The sequence below is a fragment of the Linderina pennispora genome, assembly GCF_002104995.1.
Source record: "Linderina pennispora strain ATCC 12442 chromosome Unknown DL89scaffold_17, whole genome shotgun sequence".
Classification (NCBI taxonomy): domain Eukaryota; kingdom Fungi; phylum Kickxellomycota; class Kickxellomycetes; order Kickxellales; family Kickxellaceae; genus Linderina; species Linderina pennispora.
The window spans coordinates 113523-138334 of NW_024468265.1; the positions used below are offsets into that span (position 1 = coordinate 113523).

Here is a 24812-nt window from a genome sequence, read left to right on the forward strand (position 1 = left end):
GTGATTATCGAATGTATGGAAAAAAATAACTTCTCAAAATGACTGAGGGGAAGAAGGAAGGCTGGTCGTATGTCTGGACCTTTGTACGTATGCATTTCGGCCTTGTCTATGGTGGCGCAGGAGGACTCTGAACCCCGAATGTCAACAGAAGGCGCTATCAATCTGCTCAAATAGCCCGGGCTACCTAGCTCTGGGTGGTTTATGTGAAGGCGATTCATAGAGAAAGCGGCCATGATGAGTTTCTCCAGGTGCTTCAGCTGCTTCAGCAACATCAGGATGCTATTTCTCTTGCTGGAATTCATATCCCTGTCTCGGAATGCAGGCTTTATAAAAAAGAATTCTTCGGGTATGTCAGGCATCCAACTATAACAGAGTTGCCTGCAAATATCCTTAAGCGAGAAGTGAAGTACTGCAGAATGAATTGTCAAAGGTAAGTGTGAACCATGGAAGAGTAGTCAACAAGTAAAGTACCGTGCCAAGGTATTCTGCTAGCTAAGCGCTGGCACCCAGAGCAGAGACCTTGTTAGTAACCAGTTATTCCTGGATCTGCACCTGAAGATCATGGATACCGTTTGAGAAATGGCGGGCTTCCCAAGATTAGCAGGTGGAGCAGAGCGCAAGGGCACGTCTTGCTTGAGCTGGGTTTACATCAAGACAGCGTTGCTTATCATCCTGCTCACTTGCAACAAAAGCGCTTTGCTAACAATGGCTGCAAAGGACCAACGTCCATTATCCGATTGCTGATTTTGCCAATTGTCTGTGCACTGGCAGCTGGAGGCATAACTGGAGCCACCTGTCATTGGTGCGGGCCGTCGAGGGGTTGACGTCAGCCCTATCTTGCTCAGCGCTGCATTTTTGTTTTCTTGCTGTTTTCAAATTTTTCTGTACTCTATCACCAATTTGTAATTTCAATTCTTCCAAAACAACAACTAATCGAACGACTTTTATCAGGCAATTCCAATGGAGGAGATAAACCACCTGGAGTACCTGCGGCAACTGCATGACCGCGTACGGCAGTGGCGGCCATGGACGCGGTCCTTAGCCGAGGTAGCAGATAACCTGGGGGTGGATCCCACACAGGGACTGGATAGGCTAAACGCACACAACCGACAAGAGTACTTTGGGCCGAATGTGCCAGTAGATTTGACACACAACTTCGGCATCATGGACGCCTTTATGGACGTGGCAACGGAGCCCATGATACTGCTGCTTTTTGCGGTCGGCGTCCTGTACTCGATCTGGGGCAAGGCATGGGACGCCGCCACGATTATCGTAACCATCCTGGTGGTCGTGGGGCTAGAAGTGTCGACCGAGTGGCGGGCCAAGAACGCACTGCTGTCGCTGTCTAACTCGGTGCCAATCAACACGTCGGTGCTGCGCGAAGGCAGGGAAGGCGTGGTGGCTGCGGACGAGCTTGTCCCCGGAGACGTGATTCTGCTGGCACATGGGCAGAGCGTGCCAGCAGATGCTGTGGTAGCAGTGTCGAGTGGGCTGGCGGTCGACGAGAGCATGCTGACTGGCGAGTCGATAAGCGTGTACAAGACAGCGCTGGATACAAATGGCGAGCAGGAGCCCAGAGACGGCAGTGATGGCGACGATACATTGGTAGAAATCCCGCGAACTCTGGTGTGTGCTGGCACAACGGTGACCGGCGGGCGCGCGGTGTGTATAGTGGTGGCAACGGGCAGCAACACCGAAATAGCGGGTAATGTGGTGCAGCTGATGCGTGGCAGCAAGCCGCCACCGACACCGCTGCAGCGGCGGATGAAGAAGCTGGCAGGAACGCTAACGATTGCGGCGATTTCAGTATGTATAATATTCCCGGTCATCGGCTTACTGCAGGGCATGTCGTGGCATAGTGCAATTCTGATGGGCATGAGTCTGGCATTTGCCACGATCCCCGAGGAGCTCCCGCTGATTGCCAAGGCGTCATTGGCGCTGGGCGCTAGACAGCTGGCGAAGAACAACCTGCTGGTGCGCAAGCTGAGTGCGGCTGATGCACTATCGGAAGTGTCGGTGATTGTTACGGACAAGACAGGCACGCTGACGAGAAACCAGCTGGTCGTGTCGTCGGTATTGGTGATAGGAGAGAGCGGGAGCGGGGGTCCGGCAGTTGAGGTTATCACGCCCGAGGCCTTTGCTGCCAGCGAGCGGTCCTCGGCGCTCGTCACGCCGCTGTACTCTGCATGGTCGCTTTCGGTGGATCCGCTGGAGGCCAAGCCGCTGGCGCATTTCCTGGTGTCGGCCCGGTCGCAGGCTATTGAGCGGAAGTCTGTGTCACCGCTGGCCAACCGCCGGTCGCCGCCAAGCGATGCGCCTGGCTCGTTCAAGCAGCTTCGGGGGTTTGGCAAGGACTTCATGAACTCGGCAGTGCTGCAGAGCCTCTCTGGCGATTCAGGTGTGCTGCCCAGGGATCCGGATACGAACCAGGTACCGCTGATGGCGGTGGTGAACTCAATTTCGTCGTTTTGCGAGACACTGCCTGTACCAACCGGAGAACTGCCGTTTGACCCGACACAGCGGATCTCAGCGCGCACACGCTCAGTGGCACAGCATCTTCCAGAAGCCAGCGCCAGTACATCGGCCTCAGTGACGCCAAAGCGCGAGTTTCACTACACCGTGGTTAAAGGAGCGCCTGACATTCTGTTGCCGCTGTGTGACCGCGTGTGGAGAGCGACGGGCACTCAGAAACACGATATCGCCGGCGGTGCGATTGATGGAGTGCAGCCGCTGTCGGATTCATTCGCACAGGCGATCTCCCGCTCAGCAATCAATCTGGCTGCCGGTGGCAGTCGGATCATCGGCTACGCCATCGCAGTCACTGAAGAGCCGGTGTTCTCGCATGCACACAGCGCTGGGGCGCAGGGCACTCGTGGGCGGCAGCACCGGCAGCCTACCAGCACCGAGGCCCAGCGTGCGTTCCGGTTCCACGAGGCCACTGCGGCTAGCAGCAAGACCGCGGGCCTGCAGAACCTGATATTTGTGGGGGCGTTTGCATTCTACGACCCGCCGCAGCACGAGGCTCGGCCGGTGATCCAGGAGTGCCAGAGCTCCGGGATCCGCGTCATCATTGCTACGGGCGACCACCCGAGCACAGCCCTGGCGGTGTCGAGTGCTGTGGGCATCAGCGAGGTGCACTCACAGCTGTCCGCCGACCAGTGCAACCGGGAGTCGTACGGAACGTTCAGCGAGCTGCATGCAGTGACCGGCGAGATGATCCAGAAGAGCCTGACGAACGGCTCGTTTGACAAGCTGGTTGACGAGAGCAATGTGTTTGCCCGGGTCACACCCGCACAGAAGCTGCGGCTAGTGCATGCGCTGCAGGCGCGCGGTGAGACTGTTGCATTTATAGGCGACGGCATCAATGATGCGCCGTCGCTGACGCGAGCGGACGTCGGCATCTGCATGGGCGGGAATCCGTCGACGGCCGATGTGGCCATGGATGCTGCCAGCCTGATTGTGCTGTCAGGGAAGTTTTCGGGCGTCGTCCGGTGCCTTCGTGAGGGCCGGCGGCTCAGCGCCAACATTGAGAAATGCATGGTGTTTTACATTTCGTGCAAGCTGGCCATAGTCATGCTGTTCGGCTTCCTGCTGATCGCCGAGGGCGCCAGTCCATTGACGCCGATCCAGGTGATCCTGATCGAGCTGTTTACTGACCTAGGGGCGACGTGGACGTTCCTGACCGAGCGCGCTGAAGGAATCGCCCACACGCTCGGCGATGATGAGGGGTCGCTGAATTCGCTGAAGCTGGTCAGCGATGCAATTGCAGGCACCTCCGAGGTCCGTGCGGCGGGGTTCCTGGGCTCCAAGACTACCGACCGGGCGGTGGTGGTCTTTGGATGCAGTCTGTTTGCAACCTGCCTGATTCCGCTGCTTGTGCCGTCGATTCTGCTGCCGACCTGGGCGGTAGCGCCGGTGGCTCCGACAATCCTGTTCCTGACATGGCTTTTAGCGCACTCCCTGATGGGCACGTCGCTGCGCACGCGGCTGGTGCCGCTGCGAGTCCATGATGGCATTGTGCCCAGGGTGCGTGGCACGCGCACGAATCGGCCTGGGACTGCATGGCTGGTGCTCAGCATCGGAGCCATCGTGGCTGCAGCGACGGTGCCGCCGGTCAGCAGGCACCTGGGCGTCATCAAGCTGGATGCGGTGGAGTGGGCCCTGGTGGTGGTGGCGCCGCTGGCGCTGTTTGCGGCGCTAGAATCTGCCAAGGAGGTTTTGTTCGCCAGGGTTAGGCGTGAACACACAATTGGTGACCTACGGCTGGTGGATGCGTAAAAGCCAATATATTGTTGCACTATGGTGTGGATAAGAATGTCTACTATAAATTCGTGAGTCTATATCTCAAGGCTAGAACTGCGAGCTAGACGAGAGAAACAGCCAATCTGATAGGGGTGAGAGGGATAAGATGATGGTTGTCGTTTCGTTACATGCCGGCATTGGTTCCGTTTGTCTGGACGCTGGGGCTGCCAGGCTGTTGGTATATGGAGACAGACTTGGTAGCAAAGGCGCCATACGTATACATGCACAGCAAATACGGCTGGCCAATGACCATGGCGACCCAGAAGAACCAGTTCCTCATGGCCTGGCAGTCCTTGAACCAGGCGACTTTCTCAGAAAACACAATGACCGGCACCTGCATCATCTGGAAGATGAAAAACAGCCCGTGGTTCCACCTGCTGCAGGCCACGGTCAGGGTGACCTCGTGCAGGACACTGGAGAACAGAAAGGTCAGGCCCATGGCGGCCACAGAGGCGGGGACGGCGCCGCGCCAGTTCTGGCGGATGGGCATGTAGACGTGGCGGGCCAAAAACATATGCACGGGCGGTTCCACTTGCGCGAGAACTCGTCGAGCCCGCGGGCATTCCACCAGTCGTCGTAGAAGCGGCGGTCGGCAAACCTTGTCAATTCGGCGAACCCGTTGGCGATTGAATCGAAGGTGATGAAGAAAAACAAGAGCCAGCAGGTCGCCATCGGCCCCATCAAGTGCACTGTGGTGACCAGGACCCCGGCCTCGGGCATCTTCTCGAGCCTGGGCAACACCAGGTGGGCGACCACAATATAAAACACAAAGAATATGCCCATGGTGCCCAGAATCTTCTCCAGCACGTACCCCCACCGGATGCTCTTGGTGCGCGGGTATTCGAGCTCGTACACCAGGGTCGGGCTGAGCTGGAACATCACATAGTTGGCCAACGTCACGTTCGCCGGGAAGCTGACCGTCGTTTTGTTCAGCGCCATGTCCAGATCTGCCGTAGCGCTGTCCTTTTTCTTCGCAAGCTCGGTCCTGGTCCGCAGCATGCCGGCCAGCATGCGGTTTGTGCTCAGGTACGAGTGCATTTTCATCCAGTTGACCATGATATGCAGGACAAAAAAGCACCTTTGCACCCACGGCCACCCGCGGCCCATCAGCCAGCCGTACCAGAACAGCAGCCAGGAAATCTCGGTAGCCGCATGCGCCAGTATCGCCCACGCATTGCGCGAGTCAAGCCGGGTAGAGAGCCACAGGAGCCTTGTAAACGGCACCACAAACATGGTCGAAAGGACCAAGGCCAGATCCCCTAGCACCAGCTCCAGGGACCGGCTGAAAATCACCCCGCCCAGGGACGTCGACAGGAACTCGCCGTTATTCTCGAAATGCGACACCAGTACCGACACCAGGTAGGCGCCAGCGATCGTCCAGAAGCACGTCACAAAGCCCCGGATCTTGTCGCTGCCGCCCCACATCAGCTCCGTGTAGTCCAGGATTGACGTGCGCGGCCGGAAAAACAGCTCCTGCTGCTGCTGTGTCTTCTGCAGCGATCGCTGCAGCTTCTCGTTGAATACCGGCGGGTCCCGGTGCGTAAATGCTTGGTGAGTGCCTGCCACTGGCGTGCTGGCGCCGGTCGGAGGCTGCGTTGATGCGGCTGCCTGCGAAACAAACATGAGTGATAATTATGTTACCGGGGGTGGGAGGGAGGGTCTGAGGAGAAAGAGGGGTGTGTTTTGCTTTCGGTGGAGTTCAAGTGTTTTGGAAATATCGTCAGCCGAGGCGCACAAGAACAACTCCGCCCAGCCTTCAAAGTGTGTGGACCCGCTGCCTTTTCGGGTTCCGCCCAGCCCTCAAACACCCGGGCGGTGATGACGAAACAGGGGCTGCAGGCAAGGGGCCTGGGCTGCTGCTTGGGGTTTTGGGGGAGGCAGCCAATCGAGGGGCAGTTTCGCGTGATCCTGCCAGCGCTGCTAATCGGCTGGGAAGCGTACTTCCAGCGGTGCTTTCGCCTCTTGCTTTTTTTTTTTTGCTTCAGTACCTGGCCTTTTTTTTTCCACATCGGTGATTATCTCGCTTCCTCTTCTTTTTTCCCATGGAGCCCGCAACCAAATACAACTATTACTTGCAGACCAACCCGCTGGAGCCACTGGAGCAGCGCTCGGCAGAGTCTCTGCGCCGGGCCGCTGAGCACACGTCGCAGCAGCTGACGGTCTTTGTGTCGTTCCTGGACCCTGCAGGTCTGGTCGGCGAGCACGGGATGGGTGGTGATGCAGCGGCGGGTATCCGAGATATACGCGATTACTGCCCAGCAGGCGTTCCGGACTAACGTGGCCGTCGATGTGGTTCTGGTGGACTTTTGCGCGTACTCTGCCGACGACATGGCTGCATATACAGAAATCACAACACTGGTTGACACAACAGGTAAATGGCGAAACCGCGCATTAGCATGCTGTTTTAACGGGGGTGGCTGCTTTATACCAAAAAAAACCACAACTTCCAAGCATGATTTAGGGAACATCGGAGACACCACAGAGGTGCCTGTTTGGTGGCCGGCGGCGAATATTACCAAATCAGCTGCCGACGGCTCCCCGGTGTCTGTGCGTCGGCAGCAAATAGGTGCGCGGATCCCGTGGCTGGCGTTCCCGCACGTCGCGCTGGGCGGCACCTTCGACCACCTGCACATTGGCCACAAGATCCTCTTGACGGCCGCAGCGCTGACGGCAACACAGAAGCTGACCATCGGGGTGTCTGCCGAGACCTTGCTGGTGAAGAAAAAATACAAGGACTATCTGGAGCCGTACCGGGCGCGCGAGCTCGGCGTGCTTTTGTTCCTGCGGCGGATCCGCAAGGACATTATCTTTGAGCTGGAGCCCCTCTACGACATCTACGGGCCAACCATCGTCGATGCGTCGGTTGCCGCGCTGGTCGTGTCGCAGGAGACGCTGAATGGCTGCGAGGTGCTGAATGATAAGCGCGGCGAGCGCGGAATGCCGCCCATGCAGATTCTGGCCGTCGACTTGGTGTCGGCTGGCGGCTCTGACAAGCTCAGCTCGACGGCTATCCGCGAAGCCCTGGCCCACAAATAGGCATACGAATTAATTGTTTATTCTCACAAAAAAGAATTAAACTGGCAGCGCCGACAGGTATCCGCGCAGCTTCTCGCAGTCGTAGCGCGACGGCTTGGGCACCTTGATTTTGCGCAGCGCATCCACAAACGCCTGCTGCTGCCTGTCCGTGCATGTGGCCGCTAGCGTGCGCATCGAGCAGCGGATATTCGGCTCGACGGTCTTGCGGTAATCCAGCACATCCATGCAGGACGCCAGAGCGACGGTTGCGCTGCGCCACTCGAGCAGAGTCTCACGCGCACGGTTCGTCCCAAACACCTCCTGGATCACTGCCCTGGCCTCCTCCCACGCCATCCCCTGGTCCAGCTCCGTCTCGACGAAATACGCGACTAAGGGCGAGGCGAATTCAATCAGAAACCCCCGCCACTCCTTGACATGCCCCGGAATGAACATTTCCAGGTACGCCAGCGGCTGGCAGACAAACTCGAAGGCATCGAACTTGCCCCAGCGCCTTGTATCGCGCATATGGCGGCACTGCTTGGCCAGCTTGTGTTTATCGCTGCTCTCGGGCAGCATCTCCAGGTACTCGAATATGGCCGCCTGCAGGCTGTCGTTGGTGTCCTTGAGGCTGCGCGCCAGCCTGGTGAACGCCGCATTCTGCCGGGTCACGTCGTGGCCGGCCGTCGCCAGGGCGTTCAGGTTGAACGGCTGCGTGGTCGTGCTGGTCACCGTGTTGGTGAGGATTTCGCGGTACGCCGATGGCAGCAGCAGCTCGATGTTGCGGTCCAGCGTCTGCTTGACCGAGATGAGGTGGCGCAGGTAGCCCAGCGCCGCGTCCGGCTCAATCGGCCCGTCCTCGCTGCGCCATTTGCTGAACACCTCGGTGGCGTCTGCGATGGTGTTGGTATCGGACCGGTCGTCGCTCGACGACGAGTAGCGGTGGGTGCTCCGGCTGCGGTGGTGGAAGAGTTTGGAAAAGTACTTTTTCGTCATTGAAGAGTGCTGGAATGTTGTCTGGGGTCTTTTTTTTCTCGGCTTTGTGGAGGAAAAGGGGGAGGTGTTGTCGGACAACAATGAACGGCTAGGGCTGAAATCATGCTCTTTTCTGCTATTCGCAATTGTGATTTCTTTAACATAGAGGGTCATGCATCGATCGCCCTATGTCTCTAGACAAGCGCTATGTTTTGTTGCCAATCGTTTACACGAGAACTCCACTCAGGCGTGCAGACATGGCACATGATGGCGCTGAGAAGCAGTGGCAGCCTACCCTAGATATTAGATTACCATGCAGTATATTGCACTGGTCAATATATACAGCACTATGCCACACCTGTATAGAAAGCCTAGAGTATAGTATATGCTTAAACAATAGAGGTCTAAAGCAACGTAATTAACCCCCAAAAGGCGTCCTATATCCTATAAAGCGTATCGCAACTGAAAGCAGTGCATTGGCTTTAGATAGCGGCTGTCTATGTTCAGCTCATCATTGTGCAATATCGAGATCATCGATTGATCACTACACAACTGCTATGGCCATCAGTTAATCATCTTCCAATGATAGATGTATCTAGGATGCCAACTGTACCGCTTTCCTCTGAGCCATGGTGGAATGCCGGACTATATATAGTTTGACAAGCACGCTTATTCACATTTGTCACCTGGCAGCCTGCTTCAAACAACAACCCCATCATCACTCCAATCGTTAACACAGCTTTCATTGCCATGCTCTCCACCGTTATCCCAATCGCTGCTTTCCTTTCTCTTGCGACATTTGCACTTCAGTCTAGCGCTACGCCTGTTGCTGATCCCAGCGTTGCAGCTGCTCACCACAGCGCTCCAGCTACTGCTCAGCCGAAGCCCACCAAGCGCTGCGGTGCAAGCGGTGGCGGCTGGGGCGTCCCGTTCGCCAATGCATTCAACAACAACGTTGGCTATGCCTGCAGCCACTGCAACTCTAATGAGAACACCTTGTATACCAGTAATGCCAATGCATGCCAGGCGTGCGATAACGTGCATGGCAATAACAGTGCCTTTACCAGCTTCCGCAAGCGCTGCGGGTGTGGTGGTGTTGGGTGCGGTGCATGTTTTGGCTGGCCGTGGTACTGTGGATATGGCAGTGGTAGCTACGGTTGTTATGGCGGATATGCCTGCCCCGGCTACTTGTACTAGCTATAATACAAACACAGGCATGCGCTAGTTTGGTTACGACCTGGAGCCAGCCAAATATAGTTTGCTAAATAACAAGCACATACAACATCTGTGGCACATGGATTGTGTTTTTGTCCGTCGAATAAATAATGCCACCCTCACATTCAGTCCAACATATCTGCTAACCAGAATGCGATGTGATGTAGCTGTTGCTTTACACTGCATTTATAGATGAGGTCCGCATGTGACGTCACCGATTAGACTGGAAATCACAATATTCAGCCTGTGGCCGCAGACGTCGAATTTTGCACTCTATATTTCGCGCTGCTGTGTGGCCGCTGTTGGCCGCAGGGTGCGAGATGCTATTTAAGGAGGGACAGGAGATACAGCCAGAGATTCTTTCCTTTACTTTTTTGTATTCTGAACCCCACTAGCAAACATGGCAAAAACAACAACACAGAAACGCCTGGCTGCATCTGTTCTCAAGTGTGGCCAGAGAAAGGTCTGGATTGACCCCATTGAATCTGTGTACATCTCTTCTGCCAACTCACGCAAGTATCCCCTATGTCTGACCCTAGATAATAGATATGCGGCTCCAGTTCTAACTCCACTCGTTGCTTGACAACTAGGCAGGACTATCCGCACCCTTGTCAAGGGTGGCTTGATCACAAAGAAGCCACTCAAGGCCAGCTCAAGCTCCCGTATTCACAAGCATAAAGCGGCAAAGCGCCTAGGCCGGCACTCTGGTATCGGCAACCGTCAAGGAACCGCTGAAGCTCGCATGCCTACGGCCATTCTGTGGATGCGTCGCATGCGTGTTCTGCGTAACACGCTGCGCAAGTTCCGCGACATGGGCAAGATTGACCGCCATTTGTACCATGAGCTGTACCTCAAGTCCAAGGGAAATGTGTTCAAGAACAAGCGTGTTCTGGCCGAGCATATTCACAAAGCCAAGGCAGAGAAGGCCCGCGCTCAGCTGCTTGCAGAGCAGGCCGCAGCACGTCGCCTCCGCAGCAAGGCTATGCGGGAGCGCCGTGTCCAGCGCACGATGGAAAAGCGTGCAGCTCTGCTTGGGCTGTGAATAGCCGTATCAGCTCCTATTCTGCAGCTCAGCTTTCAATACAAACCACTAAACCACACACCGCTTGGTGGCTGGGCCAGCCAGCTATACCCAACGCCCGGCCAAGCCAGAGACAGCCATTCGCCTATGATGCTGCACATATAGCTGGTCCTGGGTGTAACAGGTCTAGATTTGAGGATGACTTGAAGCTTGAACCTGCAATTGAAACCTAAAATTAGCGATTTTTACTTGCTGGTTTTTACTGCGAAGGGGGGTTACTCAGTATGAATACTTTGCGTGCCCTTCGTGCGTAAAGAGAACTAGAAAGAGCCATGAGCGCCTTAGCAGCCAGATCCCGGATCAGTACTGGGGGCTTGTCGCATGGCCAATAGCTAAGCATGTTGGTATGTGGTTTTTAGCATCACCCTAACAATTTGAACTAATGGAGAAGAAAATAAAAAGCGTTCATATAAAAAATTACAGCGGTTCACTGCTTCTTGGAGAGGTCAACAAGCCGCAGATATGCTTGGACCAGGTCGCCACGATCCACGTCCAGACCATGAATAAGCTCAGCCTGGGGTGCTGGTTGTGGCCAGATAATATCCCACAGCTTGTGTGAGGGATTGCTGTCTGGCTTCCGAGGGAATGGGCCTGGATGTGTTGGGCTTTTGCTGCTGACACTGGCTATCCATGGATCAAGCGATGGCTCTGAGCAGGCTGTCACAGTGCCTCCAACTGCTGCTTCATCGGCAGAGTCTGGGACCAGTATATCTAACCGATGGGTAATTGCATCAATATCATCCAGAGTATATGTGTCGTCCTGCCCAACAGCTATGGAGCTGGGCGCTTCCAGCCAGTCCAATATCTGCTCTGATGCGAGATCGAGCGGGTTAGCAGGGTCCTGGATTGCGCTGGTTGATTTCCACGATGCTGCTCTGCTGCGTTGGCCACGGCTGCCTGCCACAGTACCTGCTATATTGGACAGAGACGCGTCGCTATTTTTGCTGGGGTTCATGGGTGCTGGTGGTGGAGGGATGATTCCAGGCAGTGAGCTGTCGGCCGTCGCAGGTTGAAGGGGTGGGAAATCAGCCGCTTTCTCTGGCCTAGTCTCGTTTGCTTGCGCTTGGACTGGTTCTGGTGCTGGTGCTGACTCCAGGGATAAATCCTCGGAATTTACAGCTTCATCGTTGGTCACGTCAATGAAGTCCCCAAAGTCGTCGTCATCCTCTTTGCCGCTGGCCATGACATCAGTTTGTACTCTTTTGGCTGCCCCTGCGGCAGGCTTCGAGTCAGCCCAAACGTTGGTGGCCTCGCTCTGCGTAAAATCACCGAAATCATCATTGCTGGTAGTTCGCAAACCACCATGGTTCTCAAGTGACGCCGTGAGCTGCTGGTGTTGCATTACTGGAGGATGGTTCGTGTTCAAAGCGTCGTCGCCACCATCAAGCATCAGCAGGTCTTCTATCGGCGACGCTGATGCTGCTGCTCCCACTGCAGCAGAGGTACCATGCCCTGGCGAGGTGCCTCCAGCATCTGTATCATCTCCAAGAAGGTCAAAATCCATTTATGCTACAGCCCGGGTAAAGGTAGATGAGATGCACAGGATAAAAGTACATAAAGGCGGGGAAGGAAAAAACGAAGCACCTGCCATCCTACATCTTTCAAACTTTATGAGGATTTTTATGTTTGTGGGACATTGCATTTCCAAAAAGAAATATCCGGCGAATTGCTATTTAAACCCGCTGCAGGATATCCTCAAGCGAGGCAATATACTTGTCTGGGTTGCCCGCTACTTTGGACGGGTTGCGTCTCTCTACAACAAGGGCCTCCATCCCAGCATCGCGTGCTGCATCGTAGTCGAGTTGCTCGTTGTCGCCAATATGCAATGCGTCATAGGCCGGGACATTGACTGCCTTCAGCGCCATAGTGAAGATGCGTTCGTCAGGCTTCTCAACCCCGACCTTGATGCTCTGCAGCACAAAGTCAAAGTGCTCTCGAATGCCTAGAGCCTTGAGCACAGCCTCGCCCCCCTCGTCCATGTTAGAGATGACACCCAGCTTGATGCCTCTGCGCTTGAGGTGCTTCAGGACCTTGGGAACCTCAGGGAACATGCAGTAGCCATCAGCTGTGTTGAAACGCTCGATAAGCATGTCGCACTCCTGGGCCAGCGCTGGGTAGTTGGCCAGGTCAACGCCGGACAGCGTCCACGTCGACTCAATAACCATGGTCCACCACTGCTTGGATGTTATTCCCTGGTGGTAGCCGTAGTTCGGATATGAGCTGTGGACCTGCTTGAAGGCAGCTCGGAACGATGAATTGACGAGCAGCTCGTCGACCTTAATTCCATGCTTCAACAGTGGACGCATGTATGTCGTACTGATCGACTCGGCTGGGGTGTACAGCGTGTCGAAGAGATCGAATGTGACCAGGCGGATGTTTCGCAGCCGCTTCACCGGTATATTCATGGCTATATGAAAACAAAGACAAGAGACATCAAAAGCAGGCTTGGCCAACCTCATGCTAGTGCATCGCAAAGATATGTCATAATTAAAGTGTTTATGGGGGTGAGGACTGCCGAGGCCTAAAAATGGCTAATGAAAGGGATATGGAATGCTGGAAGAGAAAAGCATGTCCCCTCCGTGGCCCCTCCCAGTTCTCATTAGAGGCTAGAGGGGACTTGCGGGGGACGGTAAAGTAGCTTGCCATGAGAAGTAGGTTGAGTGGAGTGGAAATGAGATTCTTGGTGGGGTGGGGGGAAGGGGCTCTTGCTGGATTCACTTAGAACCCACCAAAGATGTTCTTCTTTTTGCCCTTCGTCGGGTGCTGCTCGAGCGGGGTTACAGGGCGCATGGCAACCTCGGCGCGCTTTTTCTTCTCGTCCAGATCGGCCCGCTGTTTCTCGAGCACAGTCTTCATCTCCTTGTGGCGGGCATAGAGCTCCTCCTCGGACTGCTTCAGCTTGGCCTCCTTCTCCTGCACCTTCTGCTGGAACACAGCTGTCATCTCGGCCTCCATCTTCTGCATCTTGGCCTCGTGCGCGCGCCTCTCCTCCTCCTGCTGCATAACTGGGTTGAACTCGCGGAACACATTGTTGTCCTGTACGTGGCCCATTGTCAGCAGCTTCTGCGTGCGGTAGTTCTCGTACAGAACCATGTCGGTCGTGTCCTTGAGCTCCTCCATGTGCGAGCGCAGCAGCATCTGGCGCAGCTTGATGAAGTCGTTGTGATCTTCGTTCTCAACCTCGATGATGCCCCACGGGTAGCGGCGCCCGCGAACTGACGTGCCGTCGGGGCGCTCGACAAACTTCTCGCTGCCAATGACAGCGAACGGGATCTTGCTGAGGATCTCGCGGTTGTCAGCAACGGTCTCGGGATCGTCAAACTCATCGGACACGGGCTTGAAGATCTGGATGCCGTGGTAGTTGATATCGGCCAGAATCCGGGCCTTGAACAGGTCCAGCTCGCGCGCTGTCAGCGTGTCGGCCTTGGCAATGATCGGGATCAGGTTGACCTTGGTGTGCAGGCGCTTCATGAACTCGATGTCGATGGCGCGCAGGCTGTGGCCAGTCGGCTTGATAAAGTAGATGACTGCGTCGATGCGGTTGTCGCTGATCTTGCTGCGATTCACGCGGTTCTCCTGCGCCAAGTACGCGTCAAACCGCGACTCGATGTTCTCCAGGATCGGCTGCCATGCGTCCTCGTTGTTAATCGAGTCGCCGAACCCGGGCGTGTCCACAACTGTCAGCTTCAGCTTCACGCCATTCTCCTGGATATCTGCGCTCATGGATGTCACATCGACGCCCTTGATCGGCTCGGCGTTTGGTGGTACCTCCTCACGGTCAGGGAAGATCTTGGTGTCAAACAGGGTGTTGATCAGCGTCGACTTGCCGATTCCGGCCTCGCCGACAACCATCAGCGTGAAGTTGAACCCGCGCTTCACCGACCGCCGATGGACCTGGTTCGGGAAGTTGGAGAATCCAACGTAGCCCTGCATCTTCTTCTTTGAGACCGAGCTTGATGTCGACTTCATGGCTTATTGGGTGGAGAGGGTAAACTCTGGAAAGAGGGCTCAAAGACTGTGCAAGATAAAAAGAGTGGTTGCAGAGCAGAAAGAGAGAACACTGGTGTGGCTACTCCTACAGAAAAATGTGCAGTGGGATAACGCAGAGAATGCAAAAAGGTGTTTCAGTTCAGAATGTGCAGGTGGGCCACCTTTTCAGCAGCCTCGGGCCCATCCAGCGCATGAAGAATTATACGCAACAGTCCCTATCGCTGAGCCGTTTCTGAATCAACAAGACCAGGGGCTTGTGGTTTTGGCGATCAATGTGTCTGGGAAAGCCACGCTTGGAAACAGGAAAACACATACCTATTCTAAATCGTTTGAGGATCGAAATAAAAAGCGTTGGCTGGCGAGCGTCTTTGAGATATTCGTAAACGAGATGTCCTACAATACGGGGATTTTAGCTCTCGCAAACTTGCGTGCATTAATGGAGATCCGCGCACAGATGGCAGAGCCAGGAGATACGTACGATACTGGCTTCCTCAACGCACAATACAAGAGATGGGAAATGGCGAGGTTAAGGACAGGGAAGAGAGGGAGGTGTGGTAACAATGGGGAAAAAGAGGTAGCCTCTGTCTAACGAGCTGAGGAAGCGAAAAATGGAATTATTAGAATGGAGCAGAGAAGCGAAAGAGGAGAGAAACACAGCCGCGCGTTTCGAAATTATCTTGTCTGTGGAGTTGCGAGAGGGGAGGTCCCAGAGCGCAGCGTGGCCTGCCTTGAAGAAAAGGGTGTGTTTTTCTTGTATTTCGAAAATAGGCGGAAAGCAAAGGGGCGGGGGATGTGCTTACTATTCTTGTTGTTATTATTACGATTGTTGCCTGGCGCGGTTCGCCAGTGCCGTCGTCGCTGCAATTCTGTTGTTTAGAATAATGGAATTCAGCTGGCGGGTGAAAGCCTGGGTCCCAGTCTCTCACTGGCAGCTGGTCGGCGATGTTTTACAAGCCTCTCCATACCCGCAGCCAGCATTTTTCCTGCTCTGGCATGTTCTCCACATTCGCTGCCCAGGGCTCTAGCGAGACATGCTGCCAACCGGCGATTAGCACTGCTATTGATGCTAGAAATATTGTCGGTCAAGAATAAGCTGCATCCCCTGGTCTCCGCAAGCAGAAACGTTGGTTTCGCGTGGAGAATCCGTCGGCGTTTCGCCTAGAGAAAAATGCCGATGCAGTTCCAAAATGAAAGTAAAACAAGCTATTTTGGTGCATTCTGTGGGAGAAACACGCCTGCAGAGTTTGCGCCAGCCCAGAATATGAGCTCGGTGCTACTGCTTTGCTCGTTTTGCGAGAGACAAAAAACCGCACTATGTATTTCGCGCTGCAAATATTCCTGCACCATTAGCCCTCCCCATCAGCAAGCGCTGCCAGCAAGTGGGAGGGCAAGTCGCAAATCTAGCAACGCGCACACGTAGAGAGCCTTCCCTCGCCAACGTTGGCTGGGCATCACCTCATGGGGAGACGCGCGCTTTCATCAATCCTGCAATCGCAGAGATGGGGTGGAGGGGGCGTCCTCCCCACCATGTCAATGTTTTGATGTACGTGCGACAGTTTGCCTCAGCCAAACGGCACATTTGGACTGCATCAGGCCCATTATTCCGAGAACTAATGTAAACAGTGGCGCATCCTGGTCCTAGAGGCGGGTGACCCAGCCAGGATGCATCCATTGACTCTGTGCAGGCCGTGCAAACAGGAAAGCCACGGCACATAAAAAAGAATTTGAGGCGGAGCTCATGCCTTATCTCTATCCGGCGAGAAACGGACACAGAGGCTGCTGGCACAATTGCCTGTCCAAATCAGCCTGGTGGCTTGCTGTGAAAGCTGGATTGACACTTGCTGGGTGGTTTTGAGCCATTCTGTAGGCAAGCATGCACAGCTGGGGCTCGTATGGCCAAGAATTCCATATTTAGCGGGTTGCGGGAGGTCATCAAGAATAAACTATACTGAACAAATGGACATGATATGCGGGGAGGTGGTAAGTATAGGGGTATCACAGATCACCTAGCAGCTGACTGCTGGCATCGCTTGAGGGCGTTACATTCTGCGTCGAAGGCTGTGCTGGCAGGCTGCTGGACTCGGCAGTTTCGCTTGGTGAAGGATTGGAAGGCAACTGCGGCAGCGGCAGCGGCAGCAGCAGCTACGGCAACAGCCTCAGCAACCTCCCACATGGGGCTGTTACCACTGAGCTGCTGAGGAGCACCCTCACGTGCCTGGCCCTCCCAGCCGCACGTACCCTGCTGGCCGCCGATCGGCATTGCGCCTGGCTGCATCTTCAGCCGGGCAACCTCAGACTTCAGGCTTTCCATCTCAATCAGCGTGTCATCAACCCAGCGCAGGAAGCGTGCCAGCAATACCGGTCTGGCCAGCTCGCGGCCATCATCGCTAGTCATGTACTCTTGTGGCAGCATGCGCTTGAGCAGATCAAAGTTCTCGCGCATGGCATCACGGCGCCGCTGCTCCGAGATCCGCTGCCACTGCAGGTTCGTCTGGCCGTCTTCGCCCAGAGGTGGCCCGGGCATTGGCACAGCCGAGACAATGTCAGGGGGCGTGTCGACAGGCGTGCCAGCAGCCGACCCGGGGTTGCTGGACAGACAACGGCGCTTGCGGCGCCTGGGCTGGTCGTCTTTGATGCGCGGGCGCACGAACAGCAGCGGCCGGGCAGCTGCCGCCAACTGCCGATCGACACGGTGGGGAATCAAGCCCGGCATGGCCGGCGTCGATGTGGAGCTGGAGAGTGAAGGCGTGCCGGAGGAGTGCGAAGCAGATATCTCCGGCATTACGTGTCCTGGAGGATCACCAGTGAGTGGTGTGGATGGCAGTAGGTCGCCCTGGTTGCTGGTGAACGATGATGGGTGTAGTGGCGCTGGACCGACAGCTTCGGTAGCAATGGAGCTCAGAGACTTGCTCTCAGCACTGTCGGTTTCAATAGCGGGTTTTGCTGTGGAGCCGCGCTGTGTCTGCCGCTTGGAAGAGCGCGGGCGGCCGCGCTTTGCACGCGGTGTTGAGGGTGCTGTGGATGAATGCATTTCAGGTTTGCTATCATCAAGCGATGCACCAGTCTTTTCGGGGCTAGGCACGGTGGTATGGAATCCACGCTTGAGCCCGGCCAGGCTAGGCATGACACTGTTCATTTCCGTGCCCACGGATGACCGGCTGGAGCTGCACATGGCTATAGATGAGCTTGGTATGGCGGCTGAAGTAAGTGGCGGGTATGTCTGGGCGTGGAAGTTCAGGATGTCAGCTGGGCGCTGGGTCTCGCTGACTGTTAAGCCAACGATGCCAAGGTGGTGGTGCTGGTGGGACATTGGGGCACTGTTGGCTATCAGCGGCGGTTGCATCGACTGAGTAAGCATGGTCGGTGCGAGCTGAGCATGCATGAAGTGCTGCGAAGGCAAACCCACGGCAGCAGCGGCAGCAGCCATCGAGTCCATCTGCTGTGCATCCTCGGTCTTGCCTATCCCAAGTCCTGCCACAACAGGGATGTCCATCACCCCCGGAGCATGTGCATCAGCCGGAATATCCATCGCCATGTTGCCGATTGAATTTGGTAGACTCATCACCCGCCTCGAGCTATCAAAGCTAAAGCCCAGGATATCCATCAGCGTAGCATTATAGTCGCCGCTGTGCGGCGGCAGCCCAATAGTGTGGAACCGCTTTGCGTTCGCCTGTAGTTGCTGCTGCTGTTGCTGCTGTGAGAGCAGAATCGACAGCGACCGCGAAATATCGTCCGAATCGCTATCCGATGAGCCTGTCTGGCTGGGGTCGTGCTTGCACGACGCCATGTGCGCATTTCCATATAGGTTTCCAGTGCGGTCCGCCTGGGAAATCAATGTCTGGATCCACTCCTTCGGCAGCTGGCCGTGTGCTGCCACTGCCTGGTGCACTAGGCTGGTGGGCACATTACCGAGCTGGTATGCGGGGTCGCCGGTCGCCTGACTGGGTTTGGCGGATAGTCCATGTGGGCCAGAGGCGGGAAGCTGATAGAGGCTTGCCATGGGGATCTCACTTGCGCCAGCGCTGGGCGGCAGATCTGTGGTGACAGGTCCACTGGGTGTTTCTGCTATGGTGGTTAAGGTTGGCACTGGCGGAGAAGTCGTGGCGCATAATTTCGTGGCGGTGTCATCAAGCGAGCACATATTGCTGGCTGTATCGAGAGAGGCCATTAGCGGGAAGGGAGATATCGGGAAAGGCTATTTGTAGAAAACGTGGAAGGAAATAAATGGAATGTGCTGCAGACACAATGCGAACTAAAGCCAAGCAATCTACAAGCAATGGTTGGGAGATGATGATATGTAAGGGATATGTGCGGGCGGGGAGGTGAGGTAGAGGTCAAAAGGATCGCGGACTGTTTAGAGAATTGGAGGAGGAGGATGTAGAACCTATCAAACAACGGAATTAGAGGGGAACGAGAGGGGAGGAAAAGGAAGAGGATAATGATGGCCCAAGTAGAAAAACACACAGCCGGACCGGCCATCCCAAGAACTGGGATTCGACGTTAGTAAATATGGCCAACACCATTTCGGAGGCTACGCGACAATAAATCCGCAAATGCTATAATGTAAACAAGAGAAAATGCCTAGTGGAAGAACAGAGATATACTGGAGAAACGGCTATTCGCGCTTATTTCTTGCCATATGCTTTTCTCTCGTAGTTCCCAAGAAGAAAACAATAACAATGTCGGGAAAGTAATGTAAACGACAGCTAGGCATCAGCAGTATCGAGGCAAGAGCTGATGAAATTTGGTGGGGTGAGGTGGTTTGCCGACCTATACAATGGTAAAGTCGGTTAAAACACTGGCCCCAATATACAGAAAAGGTTTGGGCGACGAAAATCAAGCATATACAAATGACAAGCAGCGGGGAGGCTGAGGCAGGCCGATATGTGGGGGAGGGAGTGGGATTGAGAAGTAGACTAGTAACTAGCAGAAAAAGGACTCGAAAAACGTTGTATTCGTAGTAAGAAGCCAATTTGTGCTGGAGGCAGACCGGCGCTAATGTGTAGTGCGGCTTCGGGCCTATCCCCGATCATGCCCACCCAGACAGCTACTGCAGTTTTAGCTGTGCGCAATACACCTAGTCTTTGAACTCGACCTTGCTAAAATACTCTGGCGGAATAACACCAGAGTCGCCTTCGCCTGCTGACAGAACAACGCCGTTCTCGCTCAGATAAAAGTCAATGCCATCCTGCATCGCCCGCACGGCATCCACATATATGAATGTGTTGGCGGACACTCGCATACCGCTGATGACCTGCTGCTCGCCAGCCAGGCCAGTGGCAAAATGGATGTGTGTGCGGCCCATACGGCTCAGTCCTTGCTGCTGAATCAATGCGTACTTTGCCCGGGTGGTCCCGTGGATGACATTTGCGGGCAGCGTAGCAGGAGTCAGTTTGGTCAGCGGCGGCTGTTTGATCTTGATGCTGTGGACCCTGGGTGGCACGGATATACCAGGTGCTGGTGGCCGGGTCCTGGAACAGCGCGTAGCGCTTCTTGTCGTTGGTGTCGACGACGTGCTTGATTTGGTCAAAGGTAGTACTGCGCAGCTTCGGGTGTTCAAGCAGGGTGCTGAGCTGGATGCTGCCGTCGTCACGCAGCGACAGGCCCTCCTTGGCGGCGCCGTGGCGGAGCAGGTAGGAGAGCAGTTTCGAGAGCTTTACTTCAGGCGAGTCGTTGCGCGGTCTGCGGGCAGTGGACATTGTGCGAAATAAGGAAAGACAAGGTGAGCGATATAGCATAGAACATATATTTAAGGCCTTATATACGGGGATGTTTGATTTTTCCTCGTCCCCAACCAGAACCGCAGTCCATTTCCACAGAGTATGGTCTTGTCAGTCCTCCAAGTCATTCAGCGTCATGATTTCGTACGCGCTCTGGATCTCTTTGATCCGCATGCCAATGCGCGCCTGCACTGCCTGGCTGCTGGCGATCGTCCAGGCGCGCAAGCAGCTGGCTGTATGCGTTTGTCAGCTCCTCGACAGCCTCGTGCGCAGCCTGCTTGTCGTCGTTGTAATAGACCGAGTTGCGCGACTCCTCGGCAAAATCCATCTCGTCCTTGGCCGTCATCGCCAGGTCTGTAATGGCCTCGATTTCCTTGTCCAGGTCCGTGGGCTCGGACGAGTACGCGCGGGCAAGAGTGCGTGTGTTCTGGGCGGCCAGGGGTATCCGCGGAGACTGGCGGAAGAGCACGCGTGTGTGTGTAGCCAGGAATTTGCTGAGCATTGTCAATAGGGGGAATGCAATGAAGGGGTAAGGCGAGCCAGCTGTGTATAGTTCTCTAAAAAGGAGGAAGCGGCGAAGATAACAAGCTCCAAGAGAAGGACACTCGAGCAGTGGCTGGAGCTAGTGCCGGGATCACGCACATGGTCAGTGGATCAAGCAGGAGCCAGGTACATGCCAGCAAAAACTGAAGAGCGACTTTTTTGCGCCAGGCTCTGCTCACCTACAAAACGCATTTCCTATACAATACCTTTTGCATTAATACACAGCGTACAGAATGGCCGAAAGCAACCGACAGACGCCAGAGAACAGGCACCAGCACAGCCAAGTCGGCCAGTCGGCCAGCAGACGGCGCTCGACAGTATCGCCCGACACCACGCACACGCCAGTGCGGCTGAAGCGCGAGAAGAGCCGCGAGTCGATGCAGACGACGAACGCAGCGCAAAATGGAGAAGATTGCAGAGCTGCGGCGGCGGCGGCAGCGCGATATGTCGGAGAACGTATCATCGGAGACCGACTCGGACGACGCGCCCGGACTCGTGCGTGCTCCAAGCAACGGACAGAAGCGCAAGTCAGCCATGGAGACCGGAGAGCCACAGGGCGAGCAGTTTTTCAACAACGGCGAGCTGCGGCTGCTGCTGGACCCGATTGACCTGGCGGAGTTTGCGCCGGTGCTGGGGCAGCCGCCGTCGCAGCAGCAGCCGCCATCGCAGCAGCCAGCGGAGCGGGTGCCAGCGGTGGTGCGGCGGGCGACATATCAGGGCAATGTGCGGCTGGGCAGTGCAGGTGCAGGACGGTGGTGACGACTTTACAATTGATATTCCGCGCACGTCGCTGGCGCCGGTGGTGGTCGGGTACCGACGGGGCAAAGACGATCGGCAGTGCGTTTGGGCGTGGGCTGGGGCGGCGGCGGTCGGCGACGGTTGCGCCGCAGGCGGATGACGGGGTGGATGCGCAGCTGGCGGAGCGCGAGGCAGAGAACCAGGCGCTACGGCGGGAGCTTGGCGGGGCTGCACCAGTCGGTGCAGGCGCTGGGCGACCTGGTGATGGCGAGCCAGCTTGCGAGCGAGGCGGATGAATACCGACGCGACCTGGATGAATGCCTTGACTCGAATAAAAATCAGGCGAACCGGTTTATATGATCTACGAAAGGCAATATATCCTCCGCCAAGATGCGATGACAAAAGCCGAAGAGTGTTGTCCAGGAATCTTTCGTCTCCGCGGATATAAAAGACGGCGTCTCTCAGACCAGCGAGGCGGATGAGTACCAACGTGACCTGGATGAGTGCCTCGACTTGGATAAAAATCAGACGAACCGGCTTATATGATCTACGAAAGGCAATATATCCTCCGCCAAGATGCGATGACCAAAAGCCGAAGGAGCGTCGTCCAGGAATTTTTCGTCTTCGCGGATATAAAAGGCGGCATTTCTCGGACGAGCGAGCAGGGAGGGGGAGGTGCTGGGCAACCTGGATGATGGCGAGCCAGGCTTGCGAGCGAGGCGGATGAATACCGACGCGACCTGGATGAGTGCCTCGACTTGGATAAAAATCAGGCGAAGCCGGTTTATATGATTTACAAAAGGCAATATATCCTCCGCCAAAATGCGATGACCAAAGCCGAGGAGCGTCGTCCAGGAATCTTTCGTCTCCGCGGATATAAAAGGCGGCATCTCTCGGACGAGTGAGCAAGGGAGGGGCAGGCTCTTGGGTCAATCGATTTTTTCTCTTTCACTCCCAAATTTTTTCTCCCTTTTATTTTCGACACTATTCACAGATATACTGCTTGAAGGACGTCAAAGGAGCCCAAAGGTTTTCATCGCACTCTTTATTTTATTCGTGTTCTTGACAAATGTCGAACGTTTACAATCACCGGCAGATGGTCCCATCTGCGCCGCTGTCGTCGCGGGTGGCAGACCTGCTAGAGGCCCTACGGAACGAGTATGACACGCTGACACAGGACGCCTCAGCGATGAAGATTTACAAGGATGACTACGAGCAGCGTCGTAAGTATGAAGCGCAATTGGGGGGGCTAATAGGACACGAATTTGGCGGAGGGGAGAAGGAGCGCTAATTGGAGTTCTGATTGTAGTCAACAGCCAAATCGCCGAAATGACGCTGTTCCAGAACTCGCTTGCGGAGCTGGAGCAGCGGCACCTTGGGATGCGGAAGCAGTACGAGGACGAAATTAACCGGCTGCGACGTGAGATCCACAACCTGGGGGGACCGCCGGTGGTGTCGGCACCGTTCATTGCGCAGCCGCAGCAGCAGGCGATGCTGGCGCCGGGGCAGGCGATGGCGATGAGCCAGGCGGGGCACAGCGGTGGAATGCCACCGGGCTCGCAGCCACACGTGTCGCAGGGCCCGGGCATGTACGGGATGCCGGCGGCGTCTGGGCCGCACAGCGGACCGAACGGGGCAGCCATGACACCTGGACAGCCGCCGATGGGCGGTGATGGGCACCCGGGAGCGCCGTATGCCATGGGGCCGTACGGACCGGGCGGTAACGTGCCGATGGGCGGTCACGGGCAGCCGCCGACGCCGCAGCAGCAGGCAGCGGGCGTGCAGAAGGACCGCAAGCCGAATGTGATGGCGCAGCAGCAGCCGCAGGCGATGTCGAGCCGTCAGACGCCGACGCAGCCGGTACGCAGCGTGGGCCCGGCCGGGGCAAAGCCGGCGGGGCAGCCGGCGCCGGTGACACCTCAGCAACAGCAGCTGCAGCAACAGCAACAGCAGCAACAGCAAGGCATGGTGGGCAACAGCCAGCTAGCGGACATGGACCCTGACTCGGTGCCACCGCAGCTGAAAGCGCGAGGGCCCCGACTGGTTTGTGATCTACAACGCCAAGATGCCGCGGCTGCTGAACATCGAGAACATGTTCACACTGGAGCACAACAGCGTGGTGTGCTGTGTCAAGTTCAGCAACGACGGCAAGCTGCTGGCCACCGGCTGCAACCGCACCACGCAGATCTGGAACATGGCCACCGGCAACAAGGAGGCTGTGCTGGCCGGATGAGAACGCGCCCAAGAACGGTGACCTGTACATCCGCGCTGTGTGCTTCAGCCCCGACGGAAAGTTCCTAGTGACAGGCGCTGAGGACAAGCAGATCCGCATCTGGGACATCGCCACCAAGAAAATCCGCCACATCCTGGCTGGCCACGAGCAGGACATCTACTCGCTGGACTTCTCGCCCGACGGCCGCACCATTCTGTCGGGCTCGGGCGACCGCACTGTGCGCCTGTGGGATCTGGAGACCGGCAAGAACATCCACACCTTCACCATCGACGATATGGGGCCCAAGGATGCCGGTGTGACCAGCGTGGCCTTCTCGCCCAATGGCCAGCTGGTTGCTGCTGCGTCGCTGGACAAGATGATCCGCCTGTGGGACGCCCCGTCGGGACAGTTCCTTGAGCGCATCGACGGCCACAAGGACTCGGTCTACGCCGTGGCGTTCTCGCCCGACGGCCAGTCGCTGCTGTCGGGGTCGCTGGACAAGACGCTGCGCATCTGGGACCTGGCACGTCCGGGCTCCAGCGGCCGCCCGTCGGGCCCGTCGACCTGCCGGTCCACGCTGACCGGCCACAAGGACTTTGTGCTGTCGGTGGCATACTCGCCCGACGGCAACTGGATTGTGTCGGGCAGCAAGGACCGCGGTGTGCAGTTCTGGGACCCGCGCACGTCGCAGACCCAGTGCATGCTGCAGGGCCACAAGAACTCGGTCATCTCTGTTGCCCTGTCGCCCACCCAGCACATGTTTGCCACCGGCTCTGGCGACTTCCGCGCGCGCGTGTGGTCCTACGAGAGCGCGTCGGGTGCGATGCAGCAGGCCATTTAAACATGCTGTTTTCCTAGTTTCCTTTTCCTTCTATTTAACTCTAAATATAAGCCATGTCTACCAATACTACATGTGGGGCTTGTCATATTCCACCGCATTCCACGCCGAGCACATGATACCGAATGCCTGTTCTTTTTTGGGGGGGAACGGCACGTCTGACCCATGACTGATGCCACTCCGTTT

At 56.1% G+C, this 24812-nt stretch overlaps 12 protein-coding genes across 12 annotated transcripts; 5 read left to right on the forward strand and 7 right to left on the reverse strand.

Moving 5' to 3' along the window:
* Window positions 1-1176: 1176 nt before the first annotated feature.
* On the forward strand, window positions 1177-3657 carry DL89DRAFT_226907 (uncharacterized protein; the record flags this gene model as incomplete). The annotated part of the gene is made up of 4 exons (XM_040884833.1): window positions 1177-2297; window positions 2571-2817; window positions 2935-3170; window positions 3228-3657. Coding segments are annotated over 4 exons (2034 nt in total), but the record flags the coding sequence as incomplete, so codon positions are not given.
* A 612-nt stretch (window positions 3658-4269) lies between these two features.
* On the reverse strand, window positions 4270-6108 carry DL89DRAFT_270339 (uncharacterized protein). The gene is made up of 2 exons (XM_040888672.1): window positions 4823-6108; window positions 4270-4715 (listed from the first exon to the last, which is right to left on the reverse strand). The coding sequence occupies exons 1-2, from the start codon at window positions 5923-5925 to the stop codon at window positions 4427-4429; spliced, it is 1392 nt and encodes a 463-aa protein (XP_040740184.1). The 5' UTR covers window positions 5926-6108; the 3' UTR covers window positions 4270-4426.
* A 783-nt stretch (window positions 6109-6891) lies between these two features.
* DL89DRAFT_217540 (uncharacterized protein) lies at window positions 6892-7278 on the forward strand (the record flags this gene model as incomplete). Its single annotated transcript, XM_040884335.1, has 1 exon — window positions 6892-7278. A coding segment is annotated over one exon (387 nt), but the record flags the coding sequence as incomplete, so codon positions are not given.
* A 96-nt stretch (window positions 7279-7374) lies between these two features.
* On the reverse strand, window positions 7375-8463 carry DL89DRAFT_260450 (uncharacterized protein; the record flags this gene model as incomplete). The annotated part of the gene is made up of 1 exon (XM_040885783.1): window positions 7375-8463. The coding sequence occupies one exon, from the start codon at window positions 8461-8463 to the stop codon at window positions 7375-7377; it is 1089 nt and encodes a 362-aa protein (XP_040740186.1).
* Window positions 8464-9039: 576 nt separating this feature from the next.
* On the forward strand, window positions 9040-9486 carry DL89DRAFT_260451 (uncharacterized protein; the record flags this gene model as incomplete). The annotated part of the gene is made up of 1 exon (XM_040885784.1): window positions 9040-9486. The coding sequence occupies one exon, from the start codon at window positions 9040-9042 to the stop codon at window positions 9484-9486; it is 447 nt and encodes a 148-aa protein (XP_040740187.1).
* Window positions 9487-9904: 418 nt separating this feature from the next.
* DL89DRAFT_275944 (putative RPL19B-60S large subunit ribosomal protein L19.e) lies at window positions 9905-10546 on the forward strand (the record flags this gene model as incomplete). Its single annotated transcript, XM_040889371.1, has 2 exons — window positions 9905-10016; window positions 10095-10546. 2 exons carry the CDS (start codon window positions 9905-9907, stop codon window positions 10544-10546), a joined length of 564 nt encoding a protein of 187 aa, XP_040740188.1.
* A 380-nt stretch (window positions 10547-10926) lies between these two features.
* DL89DRAFT_270341 (uncharacterized protein) lies at window positions 10927-12139 on the reverse strand. The gene has a single exon (XM_040888673.1). It carries the CDS (start codon window positions 12087-12089, stop codon window positions 11013-11015), a length of 1077 nt encoding a protein of 358 aa, XP_040740189.1. The 5' UTR covers window positions 12090-12139; the 3' UTR covers window positions 10927-11012.
* A 119-nt stretch (window positions 12140-12258) lies between these two features.
* Window positions 12259-12990, reverse strand: DL89DRAFT_226871 (HAD-superfamily hydrolase; the record flags this gene model as incomplete). Its single annotated transcript, XM_040884832.1, has 1 exon — window positions 12259-12990. The coding sequence occupies one exon, from the start codon at window positions 12988-12990 to the stop codon at window positions 12259-12261; it is 732 nt and encodes a 243-aa protein (XP_040740190.1).
* A 216-nt stretch (window positions 12991-13206) lies between these two features.
* On the reverse strand, window positions 13207-14971 carry DL89DRAFT_72611 (Septin). Its single transcript, XM_040892014.1, has 2 exons — window positions 14891-14971; window positions 13207-14654 (listed from the first exon to the last, which is right to left on the reverse strand). Exon 2 carries the CDS (start codon window positions 14552-14554, stop codon window positions 13304-13306), a length of 1251 nt encoding a protein of 416 aa, XP_040740191.1. The 5' UTR covers window positions 14555-14654; window positions 14891-14971; the 3' UTR covers window positions 13207-13303.
* A 1567-nt stretch (window positions 14972-16538) lies between these two features.
* Window positions 16539-18926, reverse strand: DL89DRAFT_72678 (uncharacterized protein). Its single transcript, XM_040892015.1, has one exon. The coding sequence runs from the start codon at window positions 18741-18743 to the stop codon at window positions 16578-16580; it is 2166 nt and encodes a 721-aa protein (XP_040740192.1). The 5' UTR covers window positions 18744-18926; the 3' UTR covers window positions 16539-16577.
* A 726-nt stretch (window positions 18927-19652) lies between these two features.
* Window positions 19653-21550, reverse strand: DL89DRAFT_275946 (phosphotransferase KptA/Tpt1; the record flags this gene model as incomplete). Its single annotated transcript, XM_040889372.1, has 3 exons — window positions 19653-19998; window positions 20027-20234; window positions 21448-21550. 3 exons carry the CDS (start codon window positions 21548-21550, stop codon window positions 19653-19655), a joined length of 657 nt encoding a protein of 218 aa, XP_040740193.1.
* Window positions 21551-22266: 716 nt separating this feature from the next.
* DL89DRAFT_307175 (WD40 repeat-like protein) lies at window positions 22267-24629 on the forward strand (the record flags this gene model as incomplete). Its single annotated transcript, XM_040890914.1, is given in 4 exon segments — window positions 22267-22799; window positions 22886-23583; window positions 23603-23794; window positions 23823-24629. 4 exon segments carry the CDS (start codon window positions 22646-22648, stop codon window positions 24627-24629), a joined length of 1851 nt encoding a protein of 616 aa, XP_040740194.1. The 5' UTR covers window positions 22267-22645.
* Between the last annotated feature and the right edge of the window lie 183 nt (window positions 24630-24812).

Bases quoted from the DNA above. Each gene is read 5' to 3' on its own strand.
- DL89DRAFT_72611 (XM_040892014.1), bottom strand. From the start codon at position 14,554: ATGAAGTCGACATCAAGCTCGGTCTCAAAGAAGAAGATGCAGGGCTAC.
- DL89DRAFT_270341 (XM_040888673.1), bottom strand. From the start codon at position 12,089: ATGGATTTTGACCTTCTTGGAGATGATACAGATGCTGGAGGCACCTCG.
- DL89DRAFT_72678 (XM_040892015.1), bottom strand. From the start codon at position 18,743: ATGGCCTCTCTCGATACAGCCAGCAATATGTGCTCGCTTGATGACACC.
- DL89DRAFT_270339 (XM_040888672.1), bottom strand. From the start codon at position 5,925: ATGTTTGTTTCGCAGGCAGCCGCATCAACGCAGCCTCCGACCGGCGCC. The intron at 4,716-4,822 runs GTGCATATGTTT...TCTGTTCTCCAG, and splicing joins TCGCGCAAGTGGAACCGCCC to TGTCCTGCACGAGGTCACCC.